Source organism: Podarcis melisellensis (assembly GCF_964234715.1).
Source record: "Podarcis melisellensis genome assembly, chromosome: Z".
In the NCBI taxonomy this organism is placed as follows: domain Eukaryota; kingdom Metazoa; phylum Chordata; class Lepidosauria; order Squamata; family Lacertidae; genus Podarcis; species Podarcis melisellensis.
Genome location: NC_138547.1, coordinates 13734435 through 13761406, shown reverse-complemented (window position 1 = coordinate 13761406; position 26972 = coordinate 13734435). Strand labels below are relative to the sequence as shown.

General features: G+C 48.6%; 1 protein-coding gene across 4 annotated transcripts in view; it reads right to left on the bottom strand.

Annotated features, from left to right (window-relative positions):
* Positions 1-26784, bottom strand: part of POMT1 (protein O-mannosyltransferase 1) — a 31970-nt gene extending 5186 nt beyond the window's left edge. Inside the window, exons 1-18 of one of the 4 annotated variants that reach the window (XM_081897163.1) lie at positions 26702-26784; positions 25004-25148; positions 24142-24248; positions 23233-23283; positions 21696-21842; positions 20464-20575; positions 18638-18703; positions 17104-17197; positions 16133-16288; positions 15341-15471; positions 10340-10435; positions 8099-8191; positions 7292-7388; positions 6318-6410; positions 5098-5218; positions 3804-3901; positions 1975-2088; positions 679-805 (exon numbers count right to left, since the gene is read on the bottom strand). In XM_081897163.1, coding sequence (XP_081753289.1) covers positions 679-805; positions 1975-2088; positions 3804-3901; positions 5098-5218; positions 6318-6410; positions 7292-7388; positions 8099-8191; positions 10340-10435; positions 15341-15471; positions 16133-16288; positions 17104-17197; positions 18638-18703; positions 20464-20575; positions 21696-21842; positions 23233-23283; positions 24142-24248; positions 25004-25125 — 1825 coding nt within the window. In that variant the 5' untranslated portion in view covers positions 25126-25148; positions 26702-26784. Of the gene's footprint in view, positions 1-678; positions 806-1974; positions 2089-3803; positions 3902-5097; positions 5219-6317; positions 6411-7291; positions 7389-8098; positions 8192-10339; positions 10436-15340; positions 15472-16132; positions 16289-17103; positions 17198-17896; positions 17931-18637; positions 18704-20463; positions 20576-21695; positions 21843-23232; positions 23284-24141; positions 24249-25003; positions 25149-26569; positions 26673-26701 lie in introns of those variants that run through there. The other 3 variants (XM_081897165.1, XM_081897164.1, XM_081897166.1) reach the window with 3 other exon arrangements.
* Positions 26785-26972: the final 188 nt, after the last annotated feature.

Here is a 26972-nt window from a genome sequence, read left to right as displayed (position 1 = left end):
GCTGTCTACACAGACTGGAAACCTCCAGGATTTCAAGCAATGACATTCACAGGCCTGTTTAGAGAGGTTGGGGATTGAATATGGGACCTTCTACATGCAAAGCAGGTGCTCCGTTACTAAGCTATAGCCTTTCCCCTAAAAATAAAGTAGGAGTTTTTGTTCACGTGTTCCCAGCAAAGTGCTGAATTAAGTAAGAATGTAGGTCCATCTGGTGCAATACTGTTTGCACTAACTGGCTGCAGCTCTCCAGGGTTTAAGGCAAGGGACTCTCTCAGCCCTACCTGGAGATGCCAAGGATTGAACCTTCTGAATGCAAAGCAGGTGCTCTGCCAATGAGCTTGCAGCCCTTACTAATAAGGGAGTGTTAATTCTATTCCATTTATATTATGACTTTCCTCCAAGGAGCTCAAGTTCTCCCCAATCAGTTTTATGCAGGTTCAAATCCACCATTGGGCGCATGAAGCTGACTGGGTGATCATGGGTCAGCTTCTGCCTCTCTGCCTAACCAACCTTGCAGGGTTGTTGTGGTGGTATTTTTTTAACTGCAGTTTAATTTTTTCTTGCTCCTTTGCAAGCTGTTTATGGGAATATAAATTTATGTTTGAAGCTATGAGTTGTAAAACGGGTAAGGAAATAAACAAACAAACAAGAGGTGGGATAACAGCTGAAATATCTGACCTTCAGGGATGTCACAGATATTCCGTCTCCGCCGGAGCAGGTACCACAGGAACAGAGCCACGTAGGCAGCAGTGGCTGCATTGGCTGACATCCAGGTGACGATGTTCCCCAGAAGGTGGATCTGGGCCTAGAGAACCAATAACCAACAATGTTAAAAGCACTGCTGTGGAATTTGCCCTCCCCATCCTGGTGACCCCCCCCCCCCCCGATGCTTTAAACTGCAATTCCCATTTTCCTGACATCAATTTACCTTCATTTCCCCCCTAATCCAGGAGAGGTGCATTAAAGCTGTTTTCATCCAGTGGAGAGAGAGAGAAAACAGCTCTTGAATTCTGAAATTTCAAAATATATAGTCCACACACTTCCAAGCAAACTTCACATCCATAAGGACTAGAAGCCTGGGTTCTTTTTTAAGTCCCAGGAAGCTGCATTCCTTACTATGTTACCTTTTTCTGTACTCCCGCAGAATCATAGGGTGCATACAATACATTAATTTTTGCTTCTCTTGGCAGAAAGTATAAATAGGTGAAGAGGCCCTTAGAAGCTACGTCTTTATTCTATTTTCGCATCTGTTTATTCACATTTGAAAACTGGAGTGCATCATTCATTTGTGTGTGGGGGCTGGCTTTTAAAACTAAGGAGGAACCTGCCTGTACAAGGTTGCAACTTGCCAATTGCCTGTGGCAAGCAGAAAACTGCTTCCAGGTGACCAGGCCTTTGAAAATGTAGGCTCCGCCCTTTAGGCCAAAAATGACTCCCATAAAGCGTGTCTGGATAGACTTCTCACATAATAAGGAGCTGTCCTCAAGAGAGGTCCAAACTGTCAAACAGAAACTTTTAGCAGTGGTCCCCTGGATGCAGTAAAAAGGTGTGGGCAGGTAGAAAGACGTGTCTGCTGTCTTTTCAGCAAATAGTGGAAACTATTCCACTATTTGGAAAATAGTGTTTCCCAAATTCATTCTACCGGGCCTTTTAAGCTATGTCTATTGTCCAGTTCTGTGGCTCTCTGTCCAGCTGCTCTCCAATAAGGCTTTTTAGTCTCTGTTTTAATCTTTCTGGTTTTAAAACTTTAGTGTATTTTTTAATGTATCAGGAGGACCAAAGCTCAGCAACAGAGAATCCTGCTTTGCATGGAGGACCCAGGTTCACTTGCCCCTCTGTAAAGACAATACTGAGCTAGGAGTACGAACAGCTGGATTCAGTGTAAGGCAGTTTCCTAACACTGAAAGCCAACCAGACAACATTTTTTTCTTGGAAGACAATGTATAAATAATGCTAGTTAATGGATTAACCTACCCCTGAGGTGGAGTGGAACCAGTAGGCGATGTTTGTGTCCAAGGTAATCCATTCCAGGGGAGAAGAGCTATATTTGTGTTCTGTGTCTTCATTTTTCAGAGTCAGTATCTTCCACTGAGAACAGAACAGGACAACTAAGAACTTATCAGAGCAATACAGCTACAACCGGTTCCCTGGCCTAACCCTGATTAGCACTGCAAACTAATGAGTGCAGGGCAATATATTTCTATGAATGAGAACTTACTCACCAGCAAAACACTTTTGATAACCATGTGACAATTTGGGGGACAGGCAGGTTACAAAGTTCAGCAGCATCCCCAGGTGTAGTGGTCAGAGTATCAGAGACCAGGGTTCAAATCCCCACTTGGCCACAGGAAGCTCAAGGGAGATCTAGGGCCAGTCACTGTTTCTCAGCCTAACCTATCTCACAGGGTTGATGTGGGGATTAAATGAGGATGGGGGGACGGGGACACTGTGTATGCCACCTTGATCTCCTTGGAGAAACAGGCGGAATATAAATGCAATACACAAACAAACAACAAACAAACAAACAAACAGGGGATAACCATGTATGCCATCTTGAAGTCTCTGGAACTACAAATATTTATAATGTATTTATCTGGACAGCTTCTATACTGCCTTACTTACAATCATCTCTTAAGTAATGCATAAGAAATGCAATACAACAAAAATAAAAAATCAGTTAAAATGACAAAATCAAGATTCAGTTAAAATGCTTGATAGAATTTAAAGGCGGGGGGGGGGGGGAATAGTCTTCAGTGGGTGCCAGAAGTTCAACAAGTCAGGAGCCTCTCGGAGATTCCATAAAGTTTGGCCCACCGTACTGGAGGCAGATAAGCATGAGCTGGGCATCTGAGCCATAGGGGAATCCCTGATCTCCATGATTTGGTAAATGTAATAATAAAGTAAATATAAAGTAGAATAATAAACAATCAGAGTCAGCAGCTATCAAGGCATCTCAAGTCCTTCCCAGGCTGGGTACCTGAGATCCTTTTGGCTGAAGATGCCAGGAATGAAGCTGAGGACGTATAGATACAAATGAGCCACGACCCATTCCCACTGTCTGCTATCACAGATGGGGTGTTTGCAACCCTCCTGATGATGCTGGACATCACAGGTCCCATCAACCTTAAGGGAAGGGAAGGAGTTGCAGTCCAGAGACATCTGGAGGGCCAGAGGGGCCTCATCACTGGCCCTGCGTCTTATACTCAGCAAGACCACTGGGTCCACCCAGCCCAGTGCTGTGTCTCCGCTGATGAGGTGCTTGGCTTTCAAGCAAGAGGATTTCCCAGCCCAGGTATCTCACATCCTTTAAATAAAGATACCAGGTACTGGGCCTGGGGTCTTCTGCCTCCAAAGCCGCTCGTCTGGCCCACCCAGCCCCTTCTGTGAGTCACACACAATGCCCAAGCTATTCACCTTACAATGGATTTTCCACCTGCAAATGAAACAGTAATAATAAAACATTTTAAAAATCTATTTATGTCAGCCTATGAAGCTGGAAGGTGAGGAACCTGCGGCTGTCAGGGATCTTGTTGGACTACAACTCCCATCACCCCGTTTGGGGCTGATGGGAACTGGAGTTCAAAAACCTCTGGAGGGCACCGGGTTAGAGAACAACTCCCATCAACACTGTCTGGAGGTTTTCCACAGGTGAGCTCAGTGCCAAGTTCTCCTATGGGAACAGGCTGGTCTTTCTGTCTTCTTTATGGTGCAAGACTTCAACTGGGTGGCTCCTGCACTGGGCTTCAGTGGGTAGATTCCTCCACTCTACTCTTTGCTGCCTTCAACCTCTCTCTGCTTCTCACCTGCAGTTCCGTGAACTTGGCCATGAAACTGAGGTTCTGGCTGATGCTGATCTGCGTTGGGGAATGCAGCTCCACCTCCCTCTCCTTCTGTTCCTGGCCTGGAAGAGAAGCCGAAACAAACTGGTCTGAGACATAACCCGATTCGCAGGGGAGGGAGGAAGAGAAATAGTAAGCTTCCCTACAACACTTTTTTATATATAAAAGTTTTAAAAGCATGCAGGTCCTTGGATGCAACACATTCCAAAGGAACACAGGAAGCTGCCTTATACAGACTACTGGGGTCCACGTAGCTCAATACTCTCTACTCTTGAGTGGCAGCAGCTCTCCAATGTTTCAGGCAGGGAATCTTTCCCAGCCCCAAACTGAGACACCAGGGATTGAACCTGAGATCTTCTGCATAAAGGGCAAATGCTCTGCCACTGAACTATGGGCCTTTCCCTAAAAGTAAACACAAGGTTCTAGTCCTCATGGTCCTGAATAAAGATCTGTAGCGTCACGAGAAATTGGCACTAGGTGGTGCTTCTCCTTTCTTCTGATGTAGCTGGAGTTTCTATTGTTTATATATTTGCTATAATGAAAGTAATGGCAGAAGTTCAAGGGTGCCAGCCAGAGAATATAACAGGGAGGTCAGGAAGAGGACAGCTTCCCTCATGTGCCAACTTCCAAGTGTGAACTCCAAGGACATACCCTTAGAAGTGGATGAGAAAACGATGGCATCATGAGCACCTGTATATCAAAGACTACGTGATCTGGGCACAGGGCCTCTACAGATGCAGGTATAGGGTGGTATATAAATTCAGTAAATATAAATAATAATAATATATAAGGCCCCAGCCCCAGCGATGAGATTTCAGCTTAGACTGCTCAGGTAAAGTGCCAAGCATATTTTGGCCTAAGTAAGAGCGGAGCTGTCACTGGTTCCGGGAATCTCACTGGCAGAAATGACAGGTATCTTTAAGTTTATTCCCTTATATCTTTTAATTATCTTCACTTTGTATACTAACACCTGTTGCTGTTTCTATGCTTATTATTATAGCAGTTAAAAAAGCTTGCTTCTGCTCCTTAAGAGTTTGTTGCCCTCCATTTACTGAGAACCCAAAGGACCTGACTGCTGCTTACTGGTTGCTCCTGACTGGGGTAATGCTTGAGCTGGTTTTAAATAGGAACCTGAGTCAGACCAATGCTACATCAGCTCAGTGGTGTTGGCACTAACTGGCAGCAGCTCTCCAGGGAGACAGGAGACTTTCCCAGCCCTGCATAATGGTCTTAAAGAGTGTTTAGGTTTTGAACTGACTTTTCCCATATCTGTGTTCTTCCACGTTCCACAGCATGCTCTGGTGGTAGCCTTTAGAAACCTTTTCCCCAATTATCTCCAGCTGCCGATAGCCCCACTCGGGTAGAGATGCGCCACTGAGCTGCAGGATAGGGAAAGAAGAGAAAACTGATTGGCTGCCAGCTGTCTTTCATTCCCAAAACAAAAATTATAGCAGCCAATAGTGATGCAAAGAAGCCCACAGCACAGCTGTTCACAAACTGTGCTGCTTCACCCCACCAACCTGGTTCCTTCCAGATGCTCCTGGACTACAACATCCATCATCCCTCACCACTGGCTATACCAGCAGGGGCTGATGGGAGTTGTAGTCCTTCTTCACACAGCACTGACTTATAGCTTCGGAATTTACTCACAAGAGGCAGTGATGATGACCATGTAGCCTTCAGAGGACTGGACAAATTTATGGAGGAGAAGGCTAGCAATGGCTAAACGCCATTGTGCTTGTGTTCTATCTACATAGTTAGAGGCAATATGCTCTTGAATACCAGTTTCTATAAACTGCAGGAGGGGAGAGTTGCTGTTGTGCTCAGATCCTGCCTGTGGACTTCCCTTTGGGGCATCTGGTTGGCCACCATGAGAACAGGATGCTGGACTAGCTCGGCCGCTGACCTGATCCAGCAGCCAAGCTCTTCCTAGTCCAGAACAAGAGTCTCAGGTTGGGCAAGGCTTGAATTCTATTATTTTGGTCACAGACCAATTCCAGCCCACATACAATATCAAGGAAGTCATAAAACACAATAGGGATACATTAGTCACTAACATATAACCTAAAATTATCATTTAAGGCCTTAATCGTTATGATAGCACAGCTTGTTCCCTAAGTTTTATGGAAATCACACAGAATTTGGCTACCCTTAATGTGATCTCAGGATCCTTGTCTTCTACCAGGGATTTTAGACACTGAAGTTCGGATTCATTTGGAGATTTTTGCATAGCAGGGGTAATAAATACCGAGCGTATATCCCCATAGAAATGGCAGTGTAACAAGGCATGAAAGACAGTTTCTACCTCCATCAAGCCACAGGGGCAGACTCGTGTTGGGCAAGGCTGAGTTCGCATGTAATAAATCAAATGAATAAAGGCTTCCAGGAGCCCAAAGTCATGAAGTGGGTGCCTGCTGTGCCTCTGCACAATTCCTGGTGGGAAGCTCCGGGGGTGGGGAAACTCCAAAACCCACATACCTTTAGCACTGCCGAGGTGTTCACATGGACAAGCCTTACTTCAGACAGGATTGTTTTCCAGACATCTGTATCCGAGTCTCGGTTCACAATTTCCTGCAATAATAGCAAGTTATCACTTGAACTTTGATCATTTCTATAGTTGAGCTGTTTGCAGCTGAGTTGACTTTTCCAGCCAAGAAACACAGCCTGCAGGTATTTAATGTGGGTTTGTTTGAGAGACTCCTTCCCTTTCACCTCTCCCCCTAAAACTGGGCTGGGAAAGCCTTTTCAGCCTAGGAGCCACATTCCTTTTGAGCAAGTTTCTAAGGGACACATACCAGTAGCGGGAGGAGCCATGAATGTAAATTTCACCTTTGTACAGGAGGATATATTTATTCCAATGTTACACACACAAATGCCTATTCTTCATTTTGGCAAGGAAGAAACATGATCACAGTTCAAGAACACATTTCAACCAGGCAAAGCACTGAAGAGGGGCATGGAGCAGGACTAATGAGGAGTGTGGCTTAGCAAGAGGGGGTGTCACCTGACAAGAATCCTGATGACCAGCCAGAGACATCTGGAGGTCAACATCATCCCCCAGGCCTAAGGTTCCCCACAACCCTGCTCTAAACGTTCAGTTTTAAATGCACAACATGTTGATTCTATGTTTGCATTATATAATCATTGGAAGGATGGTAGTTTAACATCACCAAGAATGCCTTGACAGTGCAAAGCAGGCAGGATTAGGCGTGAGTGAAGGAGTACAGGTGTCTGGGTCTTCCTCCCACTGCAACATCTGGGTATTTCAAAAGAGAGCCTGTTCCTCCCATGTGTGCGCAAAGGTTGCTGAACTGAATGTGTGAGACATCACTGTGATGCAAAATAAGAAACTAAAATTGACATGTTGTGAGGAGAGTCTTTAAGAAGCCTTGCTCATCTCAGATTGGAGAATATGGGGCGTGTGATTCCCTTTCCTCCGATCATCAACTCACCACTCTCCAGAGATTCTGAGCCTGCATGGAAATGTTGTAATCAATGTAGCAGGAAATCTCTTGGGAATGAGGGCTCAGGGGCGCAGCAACGTCATGTCTGTAAAGGCAGATGGATAAAAGAGCTGCAGAGCAGTTTCCTTAAAGCCTCTACCTGTGCTGTTCCTTGTAGCTGCTTCTGAGAAACCGCCATTAAGGGGGGAAATGTAGCTGCTCAATTACTTTAATGGTAGTATGGCCATGTGATCATTACACGCTGTGCTTTGGCAACTTGTACTGACCCCCCCCCACCCCCAAACCAGCTTCCCAATGCTGGTTTTGACCTTTAAACCCCCTTCATGGCTTAGGAGCTGGTTACCTGAAGGCCATCTGTCTCTATTTATGTACAGAACTTGCTTTCATCAAGATTTAGTGGTGGCTCCCAACTTGGATGGCTTTAAAGGGGGAATTGACAAATTCACGGAGGATAAGGATAAGAGTGGCAAGTAGCCACCACGCTATGTTCTACCTCTGTTGTTGCAGTAAGTATGGTTCTGGATACCAGTTGCCAGGAATCAGGATGCTTTTGCCCTGATTCAATAGCTAAGCTCTTCTTATAAAGTAGAATCATGGGGACTGAACCTGCAACCATGGCACTGTCAGCACAACACTCTAACCAACTGAGCTATGTTCTTGTTTACCTGCAAATGCCTGCCAGATCTCTCCTCTTTTTAAAATGCTGGATGTCTACTGTAAATTACCATCTGAACAAAGCTTAATAATTGCATCTGGGGGCAGAAGCAACCTTGCTGAGAGCCAAGGGCTACTTACGTGTTGAGGTAGCGAGTTGTGATCCCGTGAACAAGCTGCACAATGCTGCCGTGGCGCACAGGGCGAGGGGGGTTGCTCACCACCAGCTGCTGCCTGTTTGGAGAGATGTGCAAAGATGATGCAGGGGGAGTTAGCAGGCCTGGAAATACCAAAATAGAGCAGGTCCCTGTAATTAGCCATGAAAGAGTTATGTGAAATGTTCAAGAAAAGAAAGAGTAAACCAGATCTAGGCTAAAAAACCAGGAGAAATATGTCTGAGGGTGTCAAGCAATGGAGGATGGTCCATTACGACAAATAAGAGAACTGCCCCACCACCTTCAGTCTGCCCTCAGCCAGCCCCTGCATGCCAGTCTTTTTACTTACAACCAGCTCAGGGAGTGGTTCTGCCTGTCAGCTTCCTCCTCCTTGGTCTCTGTATTGGATGGGGTAAAGGTAAAGGGACCCCTGACCATTAGGTCCAGTTGTGACCAACTCTGGGGTTACGGCGCATCTCACTTTATTGGCCGAGGGAGCCGGCGTACAGCTTCCAGGTCATGTGGCCAGCATGACTAGCCACTTCTGGCAAACCAGAGCAGTGCACGCAAACACAGTTTACCTTTCCGCCGGAGCGGTACCTATTTATCTGCTTGCACTTTGACATGCTTTTGAACTGCTAGGTTGGCAGGAGCAGGGACCGAGCAACGGGAGCTCACCCCGTCACAGGGATTCGAACCACCGACCTTCTGATTGGCAAGTCCTAGGCTCTGTGGTTTAACCCACAGCACCACCCGCATCCCTAGAGGATGGGGTAGGGGGACAGAATTGGTGGGCTCTGCCTGTCATTTCCTCTGCCACTATCTACTGTTCAGCTCCCTATGAGTCCCAGTGGGCACCAGCCACCACTGGAGTCAAGCAGTGCAGCAGTCAGCTTGGGACTCAAGTACCTAAAGTAGTGTCTCCTTTAACATCAACCATCTTGAGCCTTTTGACTGGCAGGGGGAGGCCCTGTTGGTGGTGGTGCTGGATGCTGCCTGGTTGGCACTGACCAGTGACAGCGTCTTTTCATTTTGGAATTAAGTACACCTGCCTCCCTATTAACATTCAGGAGGGATTCAAAAACTCTCACCATTTGATGGCTGAAAGGATATTGTTTCCAGGCGGCTTTGAAATTAGTAGCTGTGGGAATAGGTAATTTCCAAAAACATTTCAAAATGTTTTAGCTATGTTCTTATTTTACTCTTTGGGAGGAAGGGTAGGATTGACATGGGATAAATACAGTACAAGAAAATAATAAAGACATCTAAAAGAACTGGTAATCCAGAGGAAGCTCAAAATAACTGCTGGTTTTACAAATATCAGAGAGCAGTAGAAGCATCATCATCATCATCATCACTATTGATTCATTACTCACATTTCACCCTAAGGTTCCAGGGTGGGTGTCAAAGACCAGGGTAAAAGAGGCGCTCCTTCAGCATTTGCCAAAAACTGTATAGTGAAAGTGCCAGGCACACCTCTGTAGAAGGAGTGGGGATTCCACAACTGAGGGGCTGCCACAGAGAAGGCCCTTTCCTGGGTCACCACTCCAAGCTTCTGAGTGAGGCAAAACTACCATGAGGGCCCCTCTGTTGTTCGCAAAATGAGGTGCTGGCCACTCTCAACCCATTAGATAATACAGTGGTGCCTCACAAGACGAAAAGAATCCGTTCTGCGAGCCTCTTCGTCTAGCGGTTTTTTCGTCTTGCGAAGCAAGCCCATTGACGGATTAGCGGATTAGCGGTATTAGCGCTTTTAGCGGCTTTTAGCGGCTTATTGGCTTAGCGGATAAGCGGCTTAGCAGCTTAGAAAAAGGGGGGGAGGGGAAAAACCCCGCAGGAACTCGTAAGACATTTTCGTCTTGCAAAGCAAGCCTATAGGAAATTCGTTTTGTGAAGCACCTCCAAAACGGAAAACTCTTTCGTCTAGCGAGTTTTCCGTCTTGCGAGGAATTCGTCTTGCGGGGCACCACTGTATCTACAATTTCAGTTTATAAACACACCTGGCATGATCCTTGTGCTTAAAAAACAAAAACAAAAAACCCAAAATCAAAATAAATCTTGCACCCCCATGCCCATCCCAGCTCAGTTTTGTAAAAATGCATAAAGCAATATCTCTTGCTTTTTCCTCTCTTGTATAGTTTGGAAAGGTTGCTCAGAAAGAGAATGCAGCCTGGGCCTGAAAAGGAGGCTTCCCACCCCTTTTAAAGAGAAGTGTCTGTCTACTTACATGCCAGGGTCCTTCACGATCCACCAGTTGTTGACGTCCTTGAAAGGGTAGCAGGTGACTTGTTGCTGGTGGGAGCTTCCACGGCCGTTTTCATACCTAGGGATAAAGAATGGAAATTGTGGGAAAGATTCACTCCCAAAGCATCACATGCATCAGGCAATAATTCAGGAGTTAACATAAGAACAGTTTTGCCAGATCAGACCACCCTCCTGTTGTCACAGTGGCCAACCAGACACCTGTGAAAAACCCACAAGCAGGAACTGGACACGTGAGCTGCCTCTCTTCCTGTGATTTCTGCAATTTCCTGCAACCAGTATTCTGAGGTATGATTGCCTCTGATTTGGATACTAGGAGTATATCTCAATCAACAGCCCAGCAGGGAGGGAAACCCCTCACTGCATTTAAAAAGCTGGCTTGCTCTGCTGGTGGGGGTAGTCATCACAATTTCTGAAGTTCCTAAATTCCTGTGGATTACCGTATTTTTCGCCCCATAGGACGCACCAGCCCATAGGACGCACCAAGTTTTTTTGGGGGGAAATAAAGAAAAAAAATTTATTTCCCCCCCAGGCGCTTGTGGGGCCGGCAGCGGGGAGAAGCGCTCTTCTCCCCGCAGCCCACCTGCAGATCAGGTCCGGGGACAGAGGGAGGACACACTGCGCCTCCCAACTGTCCCTGGAGCCTGTGGGACAGGCAGCAGGGAGAAGCGCTCTTCTCCCCGCCGCCCGCCTGCAGATCAGGTCCGGGGACAGAGGGAGGACACACTGCGCCTCCCAACTGTCCCTGGAGCCTGTGGGGCAGGCAGCGGGGAGAAGCGCTCTTCTCCCCGCCGCCTGCCTGCAGATCAGGTCCGGGGACAGAGGGAGGACGCGCTGCGCCTCCCAGCTGTCCCCGGAGCTTGCGGGGCAGGCAGCGGGGAGAAGCGCTCTTCTCCCCGCCGCCTGCCTGCAGATCAGGTCCGGGGACAGAGGGAGGACGCGCTGCGCCTCCCAGCTGTCCCCGGAGCTTGCGGGGCAGGCAGCGGGGAGAAGCGCTCTTCTCCCCGCAGCCCACCTGCAGATCAGGTCCGGGGACAGAGGGAGGACACACTGCGCCTCCCAACTGTCCCTGGAGCCTGTGGGGCAGGCAGCGGGGAGAAGCGCTCTTCTCCCCGCCGCCTGCCTGCAGATCAGGTCCGGGGACAGAGGGAGGACGCACTGCGCCTCCCAGCTGTCCCCGGAGCTTGCGGGGCAGGCAGCGGGGAGAAGCGCTCTTCTCCCCGCCGCCCGCCTGCAGATCAGGTCCGGGGACAGAGGGAGGACGCGCTGTGCCTCCCAGCTGTCCCCGGAGCTTGCGGGGCAGGCAGCGGGAAGAAGCGCTCTTCTCCCCGCAGCCCACCTGCAGATCAGGTCCGGGGACAGAGGGAGGACACACTGCGCCTCCCAACTGTCCCTGGAGCCTGTGGGGCAGGCAGCGGGGAGAAGCGCTCTTCTCCCCGCCGCCTGCCTGCAGATCAGGTCCGGGGACAGAGGGAGGACGCGCTGCGCCTCCCAGCTGTCCCCGGAGCTTGCGGGGCAGGCAGCGGGGAGAAGCGCTCTTCTCCCCGCCGCCCACCTGCAGATCAGGTCCGGGGACAGAGGGAGGACGCGCTGCGCCTCCCAGCTGTCCCCGGAGCTTGCGGGGCAGGCAGCGGGGAGAAGCGCTCTTCTCCCCGCAGCCCACCTGCAGATCAGGTCCGGGGACAGAGGGAGGACACACTGCGCCTCCCAACTGTCCCTGGAGCCTGTGGGGCAGGCAGCGGGGAGAAGCGCTCTTCTCCCCGCCGCCTGCCTGCAGATCAGGTCCGGGGACAGAGGGAGGACGCACTGCGCCTCCCAGCTGTCCCCGGAGCTTGTGGGGCAGGCAGCGGGGAGAAGCGCTCTTCTCCCCGCCGCCCGCCTGCAGATCAGGTCCGGGGACAGAGGGAGGACGCGCTGCGCCTCCCAGCTGTCCCCGGAGCTTGCGGGGCAGGCAGCGGGGAGAAGCGCTCTTCTCCCCGCAGCCCACCTGCAGATCAGGTCCGGGGACAGAGGGAGGACACACTGCGCCTCCCAACTGTCCCTGGAGCCTGTGGGGCAGGCAGCGGGGAGAAGCGCTCTTCTCCCCGCCGCCTGCCTGCAGATCAGGTCCGGGGACAGAGGGAGGACGCACTGCGCCTCCCAGCTGTCCCCGGAGCTTGCGGGGCAGGCAGCGGGGAGAAGCGCTCTTCTCCCCGCCGCCCGCCTGCAGATCAGGTCCGGGGACAGAGGGAGGACGCGCTGCGCCTCCCAGCTGTCCCCGGAGCTTGCGGGGCAGGCAGCGGGGAGAAGCGCTCTTCTCCCCGCAGCCCACCTGCAGATCAGGTCCGGGGACAGAGGGAGGACACACTGCGCCTCCCAACTGTCCCTGGAGCCTGTGGGGCAGGCAGCGGGGAGAAGCGCTCTTCTCCCCGCCGCCTGCCTGCAGATCAGGTCCGGGGACAGAGGGAGGACGCGCTGCGCCTCCCAGCTGTCCCCGGAGCTTGCGGGGCAGGCAGCGGGGAGAAGCGCTCTTCTCCCCGCCGCCCACCTGCAGATCAGGTCCGGGGACAGAGGGAGGACGCGCTGCGCCTCCCAGCTGTCCCCGGAGCTTGCGGGGCAGGCAGCGGGGAGAAGCGCTCTTCTCCCCGCAGCCCACCTGCAGATCAGGTCCGGGGACAGAGGGAGGACACACTGCGCCTCCCAACTGTCCCTGGAGCCTGTGGGGCAGGCAGCGGGGAGAAGCGCTCTTCTCCCCGCCGCCTGCCTGCAGATCAGGTCCGGGGACAGAGGGAGGACGCACTGCGCCTCCCAGCTGTCCCCGGAGCTTGCGGGGCAGGCAGCGGGGAGAAGCGCTCTTCTCCCCGCCGCCCGCCTGCAGATCAGGTCCGGGGACAGAGGGAGGACGCGCTGCGCCTCCCAGCTGTCCCCGGAGCTTGCGGGGCAGGCAGCGGGGAGAAGCGCTCTTCTCCCCGCAGCCCACCTGCAGATCAGGTCCGGGGACAGAGGGAGGACACACTGCGCCTCCCAACTGTCCCTGGAGCCTGTGGGGCAGGCAGCGGGGAGAAGCGCTCTTCTCCCCGCCGCCTGCCTGCAGATCAGGTCCGGGGACAGAGGGAGGACGCACTGCGCCTCCCAGCTGTCCCCGGAGCTTGCGGGGCAGGCAGCGGGGAGAAGCGCTCTTCTACCCGCCGCCCGCCTGCAGATCAGGTCCGGGGACAGAGGGAGGACGCGCTGCGCCTCCCAGCTGTCCCCGGAGCTTGCGGGGCAGGCAGCGGGGAGAAGCGCTCTTCTCCCCGCAGCCCACCTGCAGATCAGGTCCGGGGACAGAGGGAGGACACACTGCGCCTCCCAACTGTCCCTGGAGCCTGTGGGGCAGGCAGCGGGGAGAAGCGCTCTTCTCCCCGCCGCCTGCCTGCAGATCAGGTCCGGGGACAGAGGGAGGACGCACTGCGCCTCCCAGCTGTCCCCGGAGCTTGCGGGGCAGGCAGCGGGGAGAAGCGCTCTTCTACCCGCCGCCCGCCTGCAGATCAGGTCCGGGGACAGAGGGAGGACGCGCTGCGCCTCCCAGCTGTCCCCGGAGCTTGCGGGGCAGGCAGCGGGGAGAAGCGCTCTTCTCCCCGCAGCCCACCTGCAGATCAGGTCCGGGGACAGAGGGAGGACACACTGCGCCTCCCAGCTGTCCCCGGAGCTTGCGGGGCAGGCAGCGGGGAGAAGCGCTCTTCTCCCCGCAGCCCACCTGCAGATCAGGTCCGGGGACAGAGGGAGGACACACTGCGCCTCCCAACTGTCCCTGGAGCCTGTGGGGCAGGCAGCGGGGAGAAGCGCTCTTCTCCCCGCCGCCTGCCTTCAGATCAGGTCCGGGGACTGAGGGAGGACGCGCTGCGCCTCCCAGCTGTCCCCGGAGCTTGCGGGGCAGGCAGCGGGGAGAAGCGCTCTTCTCCCCGCCGCCCGCCTGCAGATTAGGTCCGGGGACAGAGGGAGGACGCGCTGCGCCTCCCAGCTGTCCCCGGAGCTTGCGGGGCTGGCGGCCGGGAGAAGCACGCGTCTCCCCGCCGTCAGCCTCCAAACCACATCGGGAGACAGCGGGATGGCGGCGTTTCGCCTCCCCGCTGTCCCCCGACCTTGTGGCACTGGCGCTGCGGCTCTCCTGAAGCCTGGAGAGCGAGAGGGGTCGGTGCGCACCGACCCCTCTCACTCTCCAGGCTTCAGCGAAAGCCTGCATTCGCCCCATAGGACGCACACGCATTTCCCCTTCATTTTTGGAGGGGAAAAAGTGCGTCCTATAGGGCGAAAAATACGGTATACAGAATAGGAGCAAGGGATCTGGTGCCCTTCAGATGTAGCTGGACTCCAACACCCATCAGCCTCCAGCCGGCATGGCTAATAGTCAGGGATGACAGGAATTGTAATCCAGCAACACCTGGAAACCAAGGATACCCCATCCCCTGATCTAACAATTAGCATTATCTGCAAGAGACAGAATAATGCTTCTATTTAGAAGAGACATCTCTCCATGGAAAGAGGGAGATATCTCTCCTTAGGTAAGGCTGGGGAATCTGGGAGATCTCCAGATGTTAGTGGGCTCCAGCTCCCATCAGCCCCTGCAGTCAGCATGGCCAATGGTATGGGGATGATGGGAGTTGTAGTTCAGCAACACAACCTGATGACCTCAAACTATTGTTAGACTCCAACTCCCAAAAGCGCCTGCAGCCAGCAGGGAGTGATGGGAGTTGTAGTCCACTAAAAGCAGAAAGGAACCACTCGAAGTCCCCATCCCTACTACACACAGTGCAAAAGAAACCTATACCATGATTGCAAAACTCACAAGTCCAGAGGCAGCTTGTTCAACCCAAAGGCCATTTTGGAAATTCAATGAAGCAAAAAATCTCACTAAGGTATTGCTCCAGTAGTTAAGAGACACCAAAGTCAGACACAATGTCCTCTGTGTCACCCTGACTTAGGGCAAAGGATCTCTCCTCTCTCTCACCTGATAGGGTAAGTATTCTTGTGAGAATGCAGCCAGCAGGGCATGGGTTTCCCCAGGATGTTGCGCAAGGTGATCTGGGAGCCATATGCCACCTCCAGAGGCTGGCCTTGCGTGATCCGAGCGAGACCACCCTAGAAAGAGCCACAAAACGTGGAGAACAAATGGAAACACCTGATTTTAATGTTGTCCTTTGCTATGCCCAAGTACACACCAGAATCTAAGTAGCCTCTGTTTGGGAAGGGCAGCAGCTCAGTGGCAGAGCATCTGTTTTGCATTCAGAAAATACCTGGTTCAATCTTCCATGGCATCTCCAGGTAGAGGTGGGAATGTCCCCTGCCTCAAATGCTGGAGAACTGCTGCCAATCAGTGTAGAAAACAACTGAGCTAGATAGACCAATGGTCTGACTTGGTATAGGGAAGCTTCCCATGCTTTAGGGGAAGGGCTGTAGCTCAGTGTCAGTAGAGAACCTGCCTTCCGTGCAGAAGGCCCCACGTTTATCACCCAGAAAGGCTGGGAGAAACTGTTGTCTGAAATACAGTAGAGACAATGCTGAACTACTTGGATCAATACTGAGCTAGAAGGAACAACTGTCTCACTCGGTATAAGGCACATTCCTATACTCCTATGCACTTCATGTATATGCTCAATGGTTGAATCATTTGTAGATAGGACTGAACTCATTTAAAACATAGCTCAGGATCCAGAAATGGTTGCATATATCTTAGTGCATTCTTTCTGAAACAGAACCCTGCCCTGCCTCTGCAGCCCCTGCCCCTTCTCCCATTCCTTACCTCCAAACTTGCTTGGAAAGCACTGCTCATGATCTGGTCATGGGGCCCTGAGCGGTACAGCAAAGCCAAATGGATGTAGAAGAAAGACAGGTATGTGGCTACTGGGAGGATCACAAGGGCCAGACCTCTGGCTAGCAAGTGGCACAGCAGGGACATCTAGGAGGAAAGAGGAAACACCCCCCTAAAAAAGGTTGCTTTTCACACCTAGAAACAAGAATGGACAACTCAGAAGAGCCCTATGGGATGTGACTGAAGGCCTATCTCATTCCAGCTTCCTCTTTCCCATATGCCTCCAGGACATGCACAGGCTGCGCAGGAAGGCAATAGCCCCTCTCCCATTTCTGTTCTGCAGTAACTGGAGTCTGGAGGTAATACCAGCAGCCATGGATAGCCTTCTCCTACATGAATTTGTTGCTTTTAATTATTTACTTGTGTTTTAATTTTGCTTTTTACTCTGTGAACCGCCCTGAGATCTTGTGAGCAGTATATAAATTTTAATAAATAAATAAGTCAAATCTCATTTTGAGGCTGTGAAAGCTGGTGGTCATTGCGACACAGGATGGATTTGGTTCCCTGAGTGAATTTCTTTCCAAAGTGGCCCTGGAAACTTTAACAAGTGTGTGTGTGTGTGTGTGTGTTTAGTGTTTAAAATCACAGTGCTGTTTACGCTTTCTGTCATGTTTTGTATAACTGTTGTTTTAAATTGTGTGTTGTTCTAACACTTTGATGCCTGCTCTCCTTGAGTTCCTTTGGAAGAAAGGTCAGGATACAAATTTAATAAATAAAAATTAAATTTATTCATTTGATTTGATTTGATAAATAAATAAAAATAGCACCAAACTTCCATTGCCATTGGCTATACTGACTGAGGCTGATGGGAGTTACAGTTCCAACTACATTTTGAGGGCCCCATATTGGCTATTCCTGCTCTAAAGGCGAGCAACGCATACACAAGGCACTTTGCTACTTACATTGGGCAAGTTCTGGTCGCCGATCAGTTGCCAGGAGTGGATTCCTGCAATGGCCAAAAGCAGGATGTACGTGAAGAGGCCCATATATTTCACCCTGTGAATGCAGCAATCAATCAATAAATAGCAATGAAACCACTCAGACCTCCCAAATGTAAATTATTTAAAATGTATGAAATGTTCCCAAACAGAGCAGAGCTGAATTCAGGTCTTTCAAAGGTCACTAACAATCTAAGATGAAAGTCCAAGAGAACAGTCTCCTGTGTTACTCCCTGGAAAATGAATGGAAGATGTATGCAAAGAACATTTCTTGGCATTTGTCATGCTCCTGCCTGTTCAGGAAGAGCCTTTGAATTTGTGCCAAATTAGTCCCACAGGCAGCAATCTAGGATATGCTTCAGTTACCTGTCTCTTCAATGTGAACAGCTAGAAATTAAGGTACTTGCAACTGTGCCTCAGGCTGGGGAACAGCTCTGTGAAAAAGGGAAACGGTTGTGTTTGCACATAGCACTAAGCTATGGTTTAGCATTACAAAGAGGAGACTTAGGCTTGTGTGCAACCGTCCCAACCTCCAACTCTGCCACAAGGGATGTTTAAAAGCTTCTGCTTCTGCTTTGTTGCTGTTGTTGTTTAGTCGTGTCCGACTCTTCGTGACCCCATGGACCAGAGCACGCCAGGCACTCCTGTCTTCCACTGCCTCCCGCAGTTTGGTCAAATCTTTATAAAGCTTCTGCTTTAGACTAACCTAAAACCTAAACTGAACCCAGGCATAGATGTCAATAGAGTATGTTATTACATTGTAGTAAAATAATGTTGATCCATTCCAAGAAATCCTGTAGCATGTTACCTATCAATTGCATACAAAAAGAAAAGTTATGTGGGGACTCTGTCAAAGGAATCATTGAATACATTGCCAAAGCTTCAACTATCTGTGACATGGCCTCTCCGTAAGCAATCGTTTATAAAGCTGGCTTGTTTTCAATAATGGTGGTTAAGATTAGGCACAGTTTAGAGAGCAGATGTAATGTTAAACTGTGGTTGATCTAAAAAATAACTGGAAACTTGCTGAGGTCCCAGAAGAGAGGGAACAGCATGTGAGCACAAGGTTTATAATAGATTGTTCTCCTAACATTAAATGAGGCCACTGTTTGCCTTCCAAATGGGTTAGAAAACCTTTTTTTTTAATCAGGCCACTGACATTTCTCCATAAAGGAATCTACCCCATCCCCCTCTCCCCAATTTTTGATGGCTGATATATTTTCTAGTTATTGTTTTCTGTTTTTATTGCCTTTACATTATTTTAATTCCTCATGCTGCTCTTGTAAGTTGCTTTATAAAGAAATGCTGTAAAATTGGCATATAAATATTTAACAAAAAAACCAAACAAAGCAAAGCGAAACACACAGCCATAAATAAGGAATTCAGGAATCATCACGAGGCAGGAAATTTAAGACAAACCCTACTCAGAACAACTTGGGAGAGAATTATTGTACAATAGAAAAAGGAGACAGAGGGGGGGGGGGGAATGAATGCTTACCCAATTGCACAGGAGCAACAAAGTCCTGTGAGCAAGAGCCAGAACCACCATCTTGAGGAAAAGGGGCTTGAATAAGAAAGACAACATTAAAACACACACACACATATAAATATATAATAGGCAAACAGTTAAACCCATCACAATTAACTGCTTCTGAATAAGTGCTTGATGAAATGCAAACGTCTGCGGCTGCTGTGCAATTTTGGGCACTCTGGCTAATATCAGCTCTCCTGGACCACCACTGAGTGGCAAAGCATCTGCATTGGGTGCAGAAGGTCCTGAGTTCAATGCCCAGCATTTCCAGGTAAGGCTAGGAAAGTCCCCAGTGAATAATTCCTGGAGAGCCACTGCTGCCCGTCAGCACAGACAATACTGAGCTAAAAGGGTGGAAGGTATGACTTTGCATAAGGCTGCTTTCTATATTCTTGGAAAGGGCCATAGCTCAGTGGAAGAGCATATGCGTTGCATGCAGAAGGTTCAATCCTGGTTGGCATCTCCTGGTATTTTGTTGTTGTTGTTTTCATTTCTATACCACTTTATATTTTTAAGGGGGTGGATCTCAAAGCGGTTTACAACCCACCTTAAAACACCAAATGAAACAATCCAGAATAAAACATTGCTGAAGCAAGTCAAGTATACACTGGAAGCAATATAATTAACAGGAAACTAAAATATTACCTTAAAAGATTTCAAAACAAAACATTACAAAAGATGTCAACACAGAGAATAGAATCATAAAGTGGGAAGGGACCACAAGGGTCATCAAATCCAACTCCCTGCAGTGCAAGAATCTCAGCCTGATCATGCATGCCAGGTTACTCTTTTAACGCAGCAAAGTCAACCCCAACAGGTTTTTTTTATCTTAAACATTTCAAAAGAAAACATTGCTAAAGGAAGTCAGATATAAAATACACATTTAAAACAGCGTAATTAGCAAGTGAACAAAATAATTATCATAAGCATAGAACATATCTGCTGTTGCTGCTGCCATTCTGCCATTGGTGGTTCACGGCAGGCAGCAGCTGTGGAAGCTCAGGCTCAATGACCTGGGTCTCCATGAAGAGACAGCCAAGATGGTCTCTGGCCTCTTCTGTAGACTCAGCTTTTGTAGCTAGGTAGGGCAGGGAGGGATCCCTACCTGGAATCCTGGAGAGTTGCTGCCAGCCACTGTAGGCAGTAGATGAACCTAAGGTCTGTCTTAGTGTAAAGCAGCTCCTTATGTTCCTAGTCTAGCTTGCACACCCAGCATAGTCTACATGGGTGTCAGTCATGTTCATCAAACAAACACAGGCACAGTGGCCAAGTGGGCAATGAAGGCTAGGATATACTTTTTTAAGAAATAAGTTAGAGACAGAAGTAATTAAACACATCCTCAGGCTAGAAACCTGACTGGATGAATAAAATGAATTTGAGTGTCAATTCAGTCCCTCCACACCCCTCCAGTCAATCCTCAGGAACCACACAGAACCCTTCTAAGCAAGGCAAGATATCCATTGCTATATATTTATTTATATGCAACAGCAATTAGTGCAAATTTAAAACCTCAAGATGTGCACACCAGCCCAGTTTGCGTCAGTGTGTCCCAGCTTATGAAGCCAAGATATGCACCAGCTTCACTTTGCTCTTCACTTTGCCAGGGAAAGGAACTAGGAATCCACAGCTACTCCTTGCTTTTACAACTGGCTTAAAAAATCCCATCTAACTCAGAAAGCTTCAACCAAAGTCTCCACTTTTTCTGGTTGGATCTGCCAACAATGGTCACTATATGTCTCACTGTCAAATTATTTTACTTTATTTACTGAAAAGAATTCTGTGCCACCTTTTACCTTTGCTTCTGCGAATTGTAGAACTTCAGATAAGATAAAACTGCCAGCAGGATGAAAAAGATTAAAATGGACTCCAGTAGCATCAGCCTGGACTGAGTGATCAGGGAGTTCTCTGTTAGCAAATGAGGAGGAAGAGAGAACACCTTAGCTGGAATAAAAATGATTGACCCTCACTCAAAAGTGGTGAAAACAAGTCAAAATGTGTCTTTAAATCTGGGGAAACGAAGCATTCCAAGAACCCGATGCTCTAAACTGGACAACATGATGCCCTCCAGATGTTGTTGGACTCCCAATTCCCATGATCCTCCACCACTGACCATGCTACCTGGAGCTGATGGGAGTTGGAGACCAACAACATCTGGAAGGCATGTCATTGGCTACCCCTGCATACCTTCCTCATAGAGGACAACTCAGTAGTATGCACTTCCCTTACATTATTTCAAGAGCAGCCAACGTGATGTACAATTCCTGTCATCCCAAACTACTGGCCATGCTGGGGATAATGGGAGATGTAGTAATCTGCCTTACATGCAGGTGATCCTAGCTTCAATCCCCGGCATCTCCAGGTAGAGCTGGGAATCATCCTGTGCCTGAAACCATGGAGAGCTGCTGCCAGTCCACGTAGACAGTACTGAGCTACATGAACCAAAGGCAGCTCCCTATGCTCCAGAACCAATCTAGTACAGTGGCTGCAGTGTCAGATTAGGACCTGGAAGACCAAGGTTCATATCCCCCACTCAGCCATGAGGCTCACTGGGTGACTCTGGGCCAGTCACTGCCTCTCAGCCTAACCTACCTGACAGGGTTGTTGTAAGGATTAAATGAGGAGGGCGAGAACTATGTACACCACTTTGAGCTCCTTGAAGATAAAGGCAGAATATAAATAAATAAATACCATGTGGGCTACCCTTGTTTATGACTGTAGCTTGCATACAGAAATCAAAGCTCTGTGAAAACCTACAAGTTTGAGCATGAGTAAAGAGCTCTGAGCATAAACAAAGAGTGGTAGAGCATCAGCTTTGCATGCAGAAGGTTCCGGGTTCAATCTCTGGCATCTCCAGGTAGGGCAGCTTGAAATTCTGGAGAGCTGCTACCAGTCAATGTTTACAACACTGAGCTACATGGACCAAACGGTCTGACTCTGTATAAGGCAGCTTACAAAGTATGCATACTTTCTAGGGATGGTGACCAGCATCCAATAAAGAGAACAGCTGAAGGGGGAAATTCCTTACCCAGCAGAAACAGCAGGGCAGCTCCAAAAGCAACAAAGTGTGAGTAATGCAGTTCCACAAGGATCTGGTATGCCAGAGGAACACACAAGGCGCCAGCCAAGGCTGGTAGCAGCCGCAGGGCCCAAACTGGCACAGTGGGATTGTATTCTGAAACAGAGCAGGACACAAGCAAGAGTCAGGAATCACTGAGCACCACATGGCCATCTGCCTCCCCCTTGACCTGACACCTTCCAGATGGATTGGACAGCAACCACCACCATCCCCAGCTAACACAGCTGCTTTTGGACCACCACTCCCACCATCCCCAGCCAGTGACACAAGGGCTGATGGGAATGCTGGTTGGGGTCATTTATTTATTTCATAAAATCCATATGGCACAAAATTACAAACAACAACTGCTTGAGGTTTACTAAAAGAATAAAACAATAACACTATTGATAAAACAGCTTAAAATAGTTATTTGAAACATTCAAAGAATAATTAAAATGATTAGCTAAAAACAGATTTAAATTTGCATTAGCATTCTACATATCTAGTTAATGGAACTTGCAGGTGGCAACATCTGGAAGAAACTTTGTTGTTGCGGAAGGGTGTGCTGAAAAGAACAAGCTTAAACGTCATACCTAGTATTTTGGGCTGTATCCAATGCTGGTCCTACTCAGAGCACAGCCATTGAAGTTGCTGCTCCCGAGTTAGTCACACCCATCAATTTCAGTGGTTTTACTGATACTGCATACAACTCACTTTCTTTTGCTCACAATTAGGACTGAACAGAAAGGTTCCCTTCCTGAGATATCTCTGTCACTGAGCTCTCCTTCACTTCAGATTTTTAAACAGAGGTTAGATGGCTGTATTTCAGGGATTCATAAATTGTGATTCCTGCATTGTAGGGGGTTGGACAAGATGATCCTTGAGCTCTCTTCCAACCCTACTATGCTACTACATCCAGCTCCCATTCAAGAGTGCCTGCAGATGAACTGCTTTGCAAGCACACCTGAAAGACGTGCATCTTCCTCCACAAAATCTGAGGGACGGGACAGCAGCTGTTCTTCTGGTTCAGTGCAAAAACACTTTTAAAAAATCAACTAGCTACTCCAGAAGCAGTTCTACCCCCTTCTCAGAGCCAGGCTGCACAGAGTGTTGATTAACTGGAACATGTCAATCATGAAGCAACTTCCCCCTCATACTTTCAAAATTAGGCTGTGCACAATCCTAGTGAGACCCTTATGTCAATCAGGAGATAACCCTGGCCTCTTATCAGAGTATATTTCAAAGTTTAAAAGAACAGTTGTCAGAGGCTGCAAGGGGTGGGGGAGAAGGCAAAGATGTACTTTCAACCCAGAGGCCGAGGGGTAGGAGAACATAACTTTTCGACAACTGGAAGAAACAACCCTATACCTGTTCCTCTTTCAGGTGTGTCTGTTGGCAACTCAAACGAAAAAGCTATTGCTTTCTTTTTTGAGATGTACCCTTCCACAAAAGGAATTAACTTCCAGCTAGCTCAGACATGCTATGATGAACCACATACACCTCTTACCTGCACCAATTCTGTTCCACAAGAAATTGCCATCAAACCCACCCAAGTAACCTAAAATGGAAGGGAGGAAAGAGGATTTCAGCCACACACACATATACAAAGGTTACAATCCTGAAAATACTTATGCTAGGGAAACAATGGTACTTGCTTTTGATGCATAAGAGGGCACTATTAAAGAGCGTGTATAAGTCACTGGGTGTTTGGTGTAAAATTGTGTAAAGTGGCAATTCAACAGAGCCCAAACTATTTTAGAATCAAACAGACCAGTCATATATATCAGTATATTGGTTTCCATGCAAGTTCTCTCTCTCTCTCTCATATTATTCATAACAAAGGGAACACTTTTCTAGAAACTGGGTATATAGATATAGACGGTTTGGATTCACTATTTGGTGTTCTGCTTTTTTGCTTTATGAAGAGCAGTAGAAGCAGCACATGGAGAGGTATGGATAATCATAAGAATATTAAGAAAATAAAGACGGGCCCTGCTGGATCGGGCCAGTAGCCCAACTAGTCCAGCAGCCTGTCCTCACAGTGCCTAACCAGTTGCCCCCACAGGAAACCTGCAAGCAGGACCAGGGTGCAACAACACTCCTCCCACCCACGATATTCAGAGGCATGTTGCCTCCTACAGTACATCACAATGGCTTGATAGCCTTATCCTCCATGGTTTGTTTAATCCTTCTTCAAAGACATCCAAACTGATGGACATCACTACATTTCATGGGAGCAAATTTCATACTTTAACTATGCATGGTGTTAAAGAGGTCCCTTCCCTTTCATCCATTCTGAATCTTCCATCAGTTAGCTTCTAAACCTGTAACGCTGTTCCCTTGTGCTGAACCTTCACAACTATTTTTCTCATGGCAAAGGAGAAATGAATACGGGCTCAATGAAATTCATCCCTACCTCCAAAGGCCAGAAGCAGGTGACCAAATGGTGGGCCACTGTCATCCACAAAGAAGATCCGCTTCATATATAGAGAGAGGAACTGGCCATAGTAAACTTCGTCAAAGCTGAAAGGCCACAAGCAAGCAGAAAGCACATGAACTTCTCAGTAGCTGGGCAAGGAACTGGGTTGTCAGTGTACATGACTGTGGGTTTTGCAGCAATCACAGCAAAGGACAACAAATTTTCTGGCAGGAGGCCCCAGGCTCAGTCCCTGGTATCTCCAGGTAGGGATGAGAGAGACTCATGTTTAAACCCTGGGCAGCTGCTGCCAATTAGTATGCACAGTAACTGAGCTAGATGGACCAATGGTCTGACTTGGTACAGGGCAGCTTACTATGTTTTAGGAAGGGCAGTAGCTCAGTAATTGTTTGCTTTGCATGCACAATGCCCTAGGTTCATTCCCCGGCATCTCCAGGTAGTGATGGGAGAGACTCCCATCTGAAATACAGCAGACACACTGCTAAGCTAGATGGATCAGTGGTCTGACATACAAAGCAACCTCCTATGTAACTTTCTATTTGACTGGGTAGGCTGCAAATTGCAGAGGAAGAAAATCCTGGAGAAGAGGGAAGGTGGGGCAGTATAACCTAGGCTCCAGATTTAGGATGTCATTATTAAAGGATAGGAACCCGCCTGTTATTCAGTTGATTTATTTTCTTTATTCACTCAGTAAAATATGTTTAGTCTGACTTTCAACTTCAGTGGTGGCCTCCACAGAATGTGACACAAAGGGCAAAACAAAACAACTGAGTTGGATCTTGCAGTGCAGGAGAACCAATGTCATTAAAAATATATATAAACCACCGAAGAATTCGCTTACACCACAGCACGAGGGTAGGACAGGGCCCACAACCGGCTTAATAATCCCACCACAGTCAAAACCACCAGATTCATGTTGATCTGCACGGAAAATACAATTGGGTGCTTCAGGAATCCTAGCATCTTGTCCAGCAGTTTTGTCAAGTCTAAAAGTAAAGAGAGCTCTTGTCATTATTTAATAGAATATCGTTCCAGAAGGGGGAGTGGGGAACCTCAAGTCCAGGGACCAAATGCAGCCCTTGAAGCTTGTCTTCCTGGTCTCAGGATTTCTCCAAGTCACACCTCCTCTCCAGGTCACATTTCATTTCACCATACCTACTCTGTAATCTCCTTGGATGTTTTGGCCTTACTAGAATACGTCCTTGAAAAGTAATGCCTCTTTCTTGCCCAGGTGTGTGTGTGTGTGTGTGTGTGTGTAGAAACCTATGCTTTCCCATGAGTCACAGCCTCCGGACTGCCCACCCATAAAAGCAGCTTACTAGAAAAAGGCAGATATGATGCAGGCATCTGTGAATGGATGCTTTGGGCTCACCTTTTAATTCATTAAATCTGCAATCCATAAGCATCACTTAATTCAGTGGGCTCACTCTTTAGTAAATATGCACAGGAGTGCACCCAAACCCTTTGATTGATAAAATAGTATTTTATGGTGCACAGAGTTTGGAAAATTGGGTAACAGTGAGCTAGATGGACTACTGGTTAGACTCTGAAGGCAGCTTTGTATCTCTGACATCATCTTCTCCCTTATTTTTTCAGCCCAGGTCATTCTTTTTATTCTGAGTAGGCCCTCCTGAAATTAAATTAGTCATGCCCATTCATTTCAATGGGTCTACTATAACCATAGCTGTCAACCTTCCCTTTTTTGTGGGAAATTCCCTTATTCCAGTGTCGTTTCCCGCTGCTATCCCGAATTGTTAGATATCCCGTAGACTGTGCCTGGGACAGGTAAGGCTACTGATCCCTTATTTTCAAATCTGAAAGTTGACAGCTATGACTATGACTAACACGGAATATAGTATACAGTCCACACACACAAACACCCCAACAGGTGCATATTTTATGCAAATTTATGGCCCTAAGCAAAAGACACCTCCTACTTCAGGGTTTCCCAAACTTGGGTCTCCAGCTGTTTTTGGACTGCAATTCACATCATCCCTGACCATCGGTCCTACTAGCTTAGGATGATGGGAGTTGTAGTCTCAAAACAGCTGGAGACCCAACTTTGGAAAACCCTTCCCTTACTTCTCTGTTCCCTCAGCATCAAATATATTCTGCAGCTGGACAAGGAGGCTCTACTTAAATCTTTCCTCTTGCCTGAAGTGGCCTCCTCCCTATGTCCCCCTCCCAGATTAACCCCCCTTTCCCCTCCACGTGCGTCGCTTTCCCCTTGTTACCCCTCACCCGCGCGCATTTTATTTTTTAAAAACCGCATTTCTCGCCCCCGATCAGCCCCTCAGTAAAGCAGGACACGACTGTGCGCCTAAGAAAAGGCTCGTTTATATCTAAGCATCTTTTAACCCCGCCCCTCCCCAATCAAGACAAAGTATGGAAATTTAATTTCACCCACACAAAGTCAGCAAGTGGCTACCTTTTCTTCCTTCCTCTCTCCGCTCTTTCCCGCCCCTCACCCTCCCCCCCCCCACGCAAGAAATGCGGCCGTCCTCCTGCCTTTACTGATGAAGCGGAGCCTGGGCCGTACCACTTTTAATAAAAGGGAGGGGGGCACGAGAGACGGCTCACTTCCATCAGGAAAGCTACGAAGGAGGACGCGAGGCAGGATGTGACGTCACCAGCACTACCCCGAGGTGGGCGGGATGAGAGGCAAAGGGCGGCTGTTTCCATAGCAACCCAGAGATACGGCCTAATTTATGCCTTCTGCGCAGAAGTTGCGCATTTCCTGAAGATTCATGCGAACTGTAGTTTATATTAGAGTAGGTGGGAATCGGTGCTCCGTTAGAGAGGAACTACAG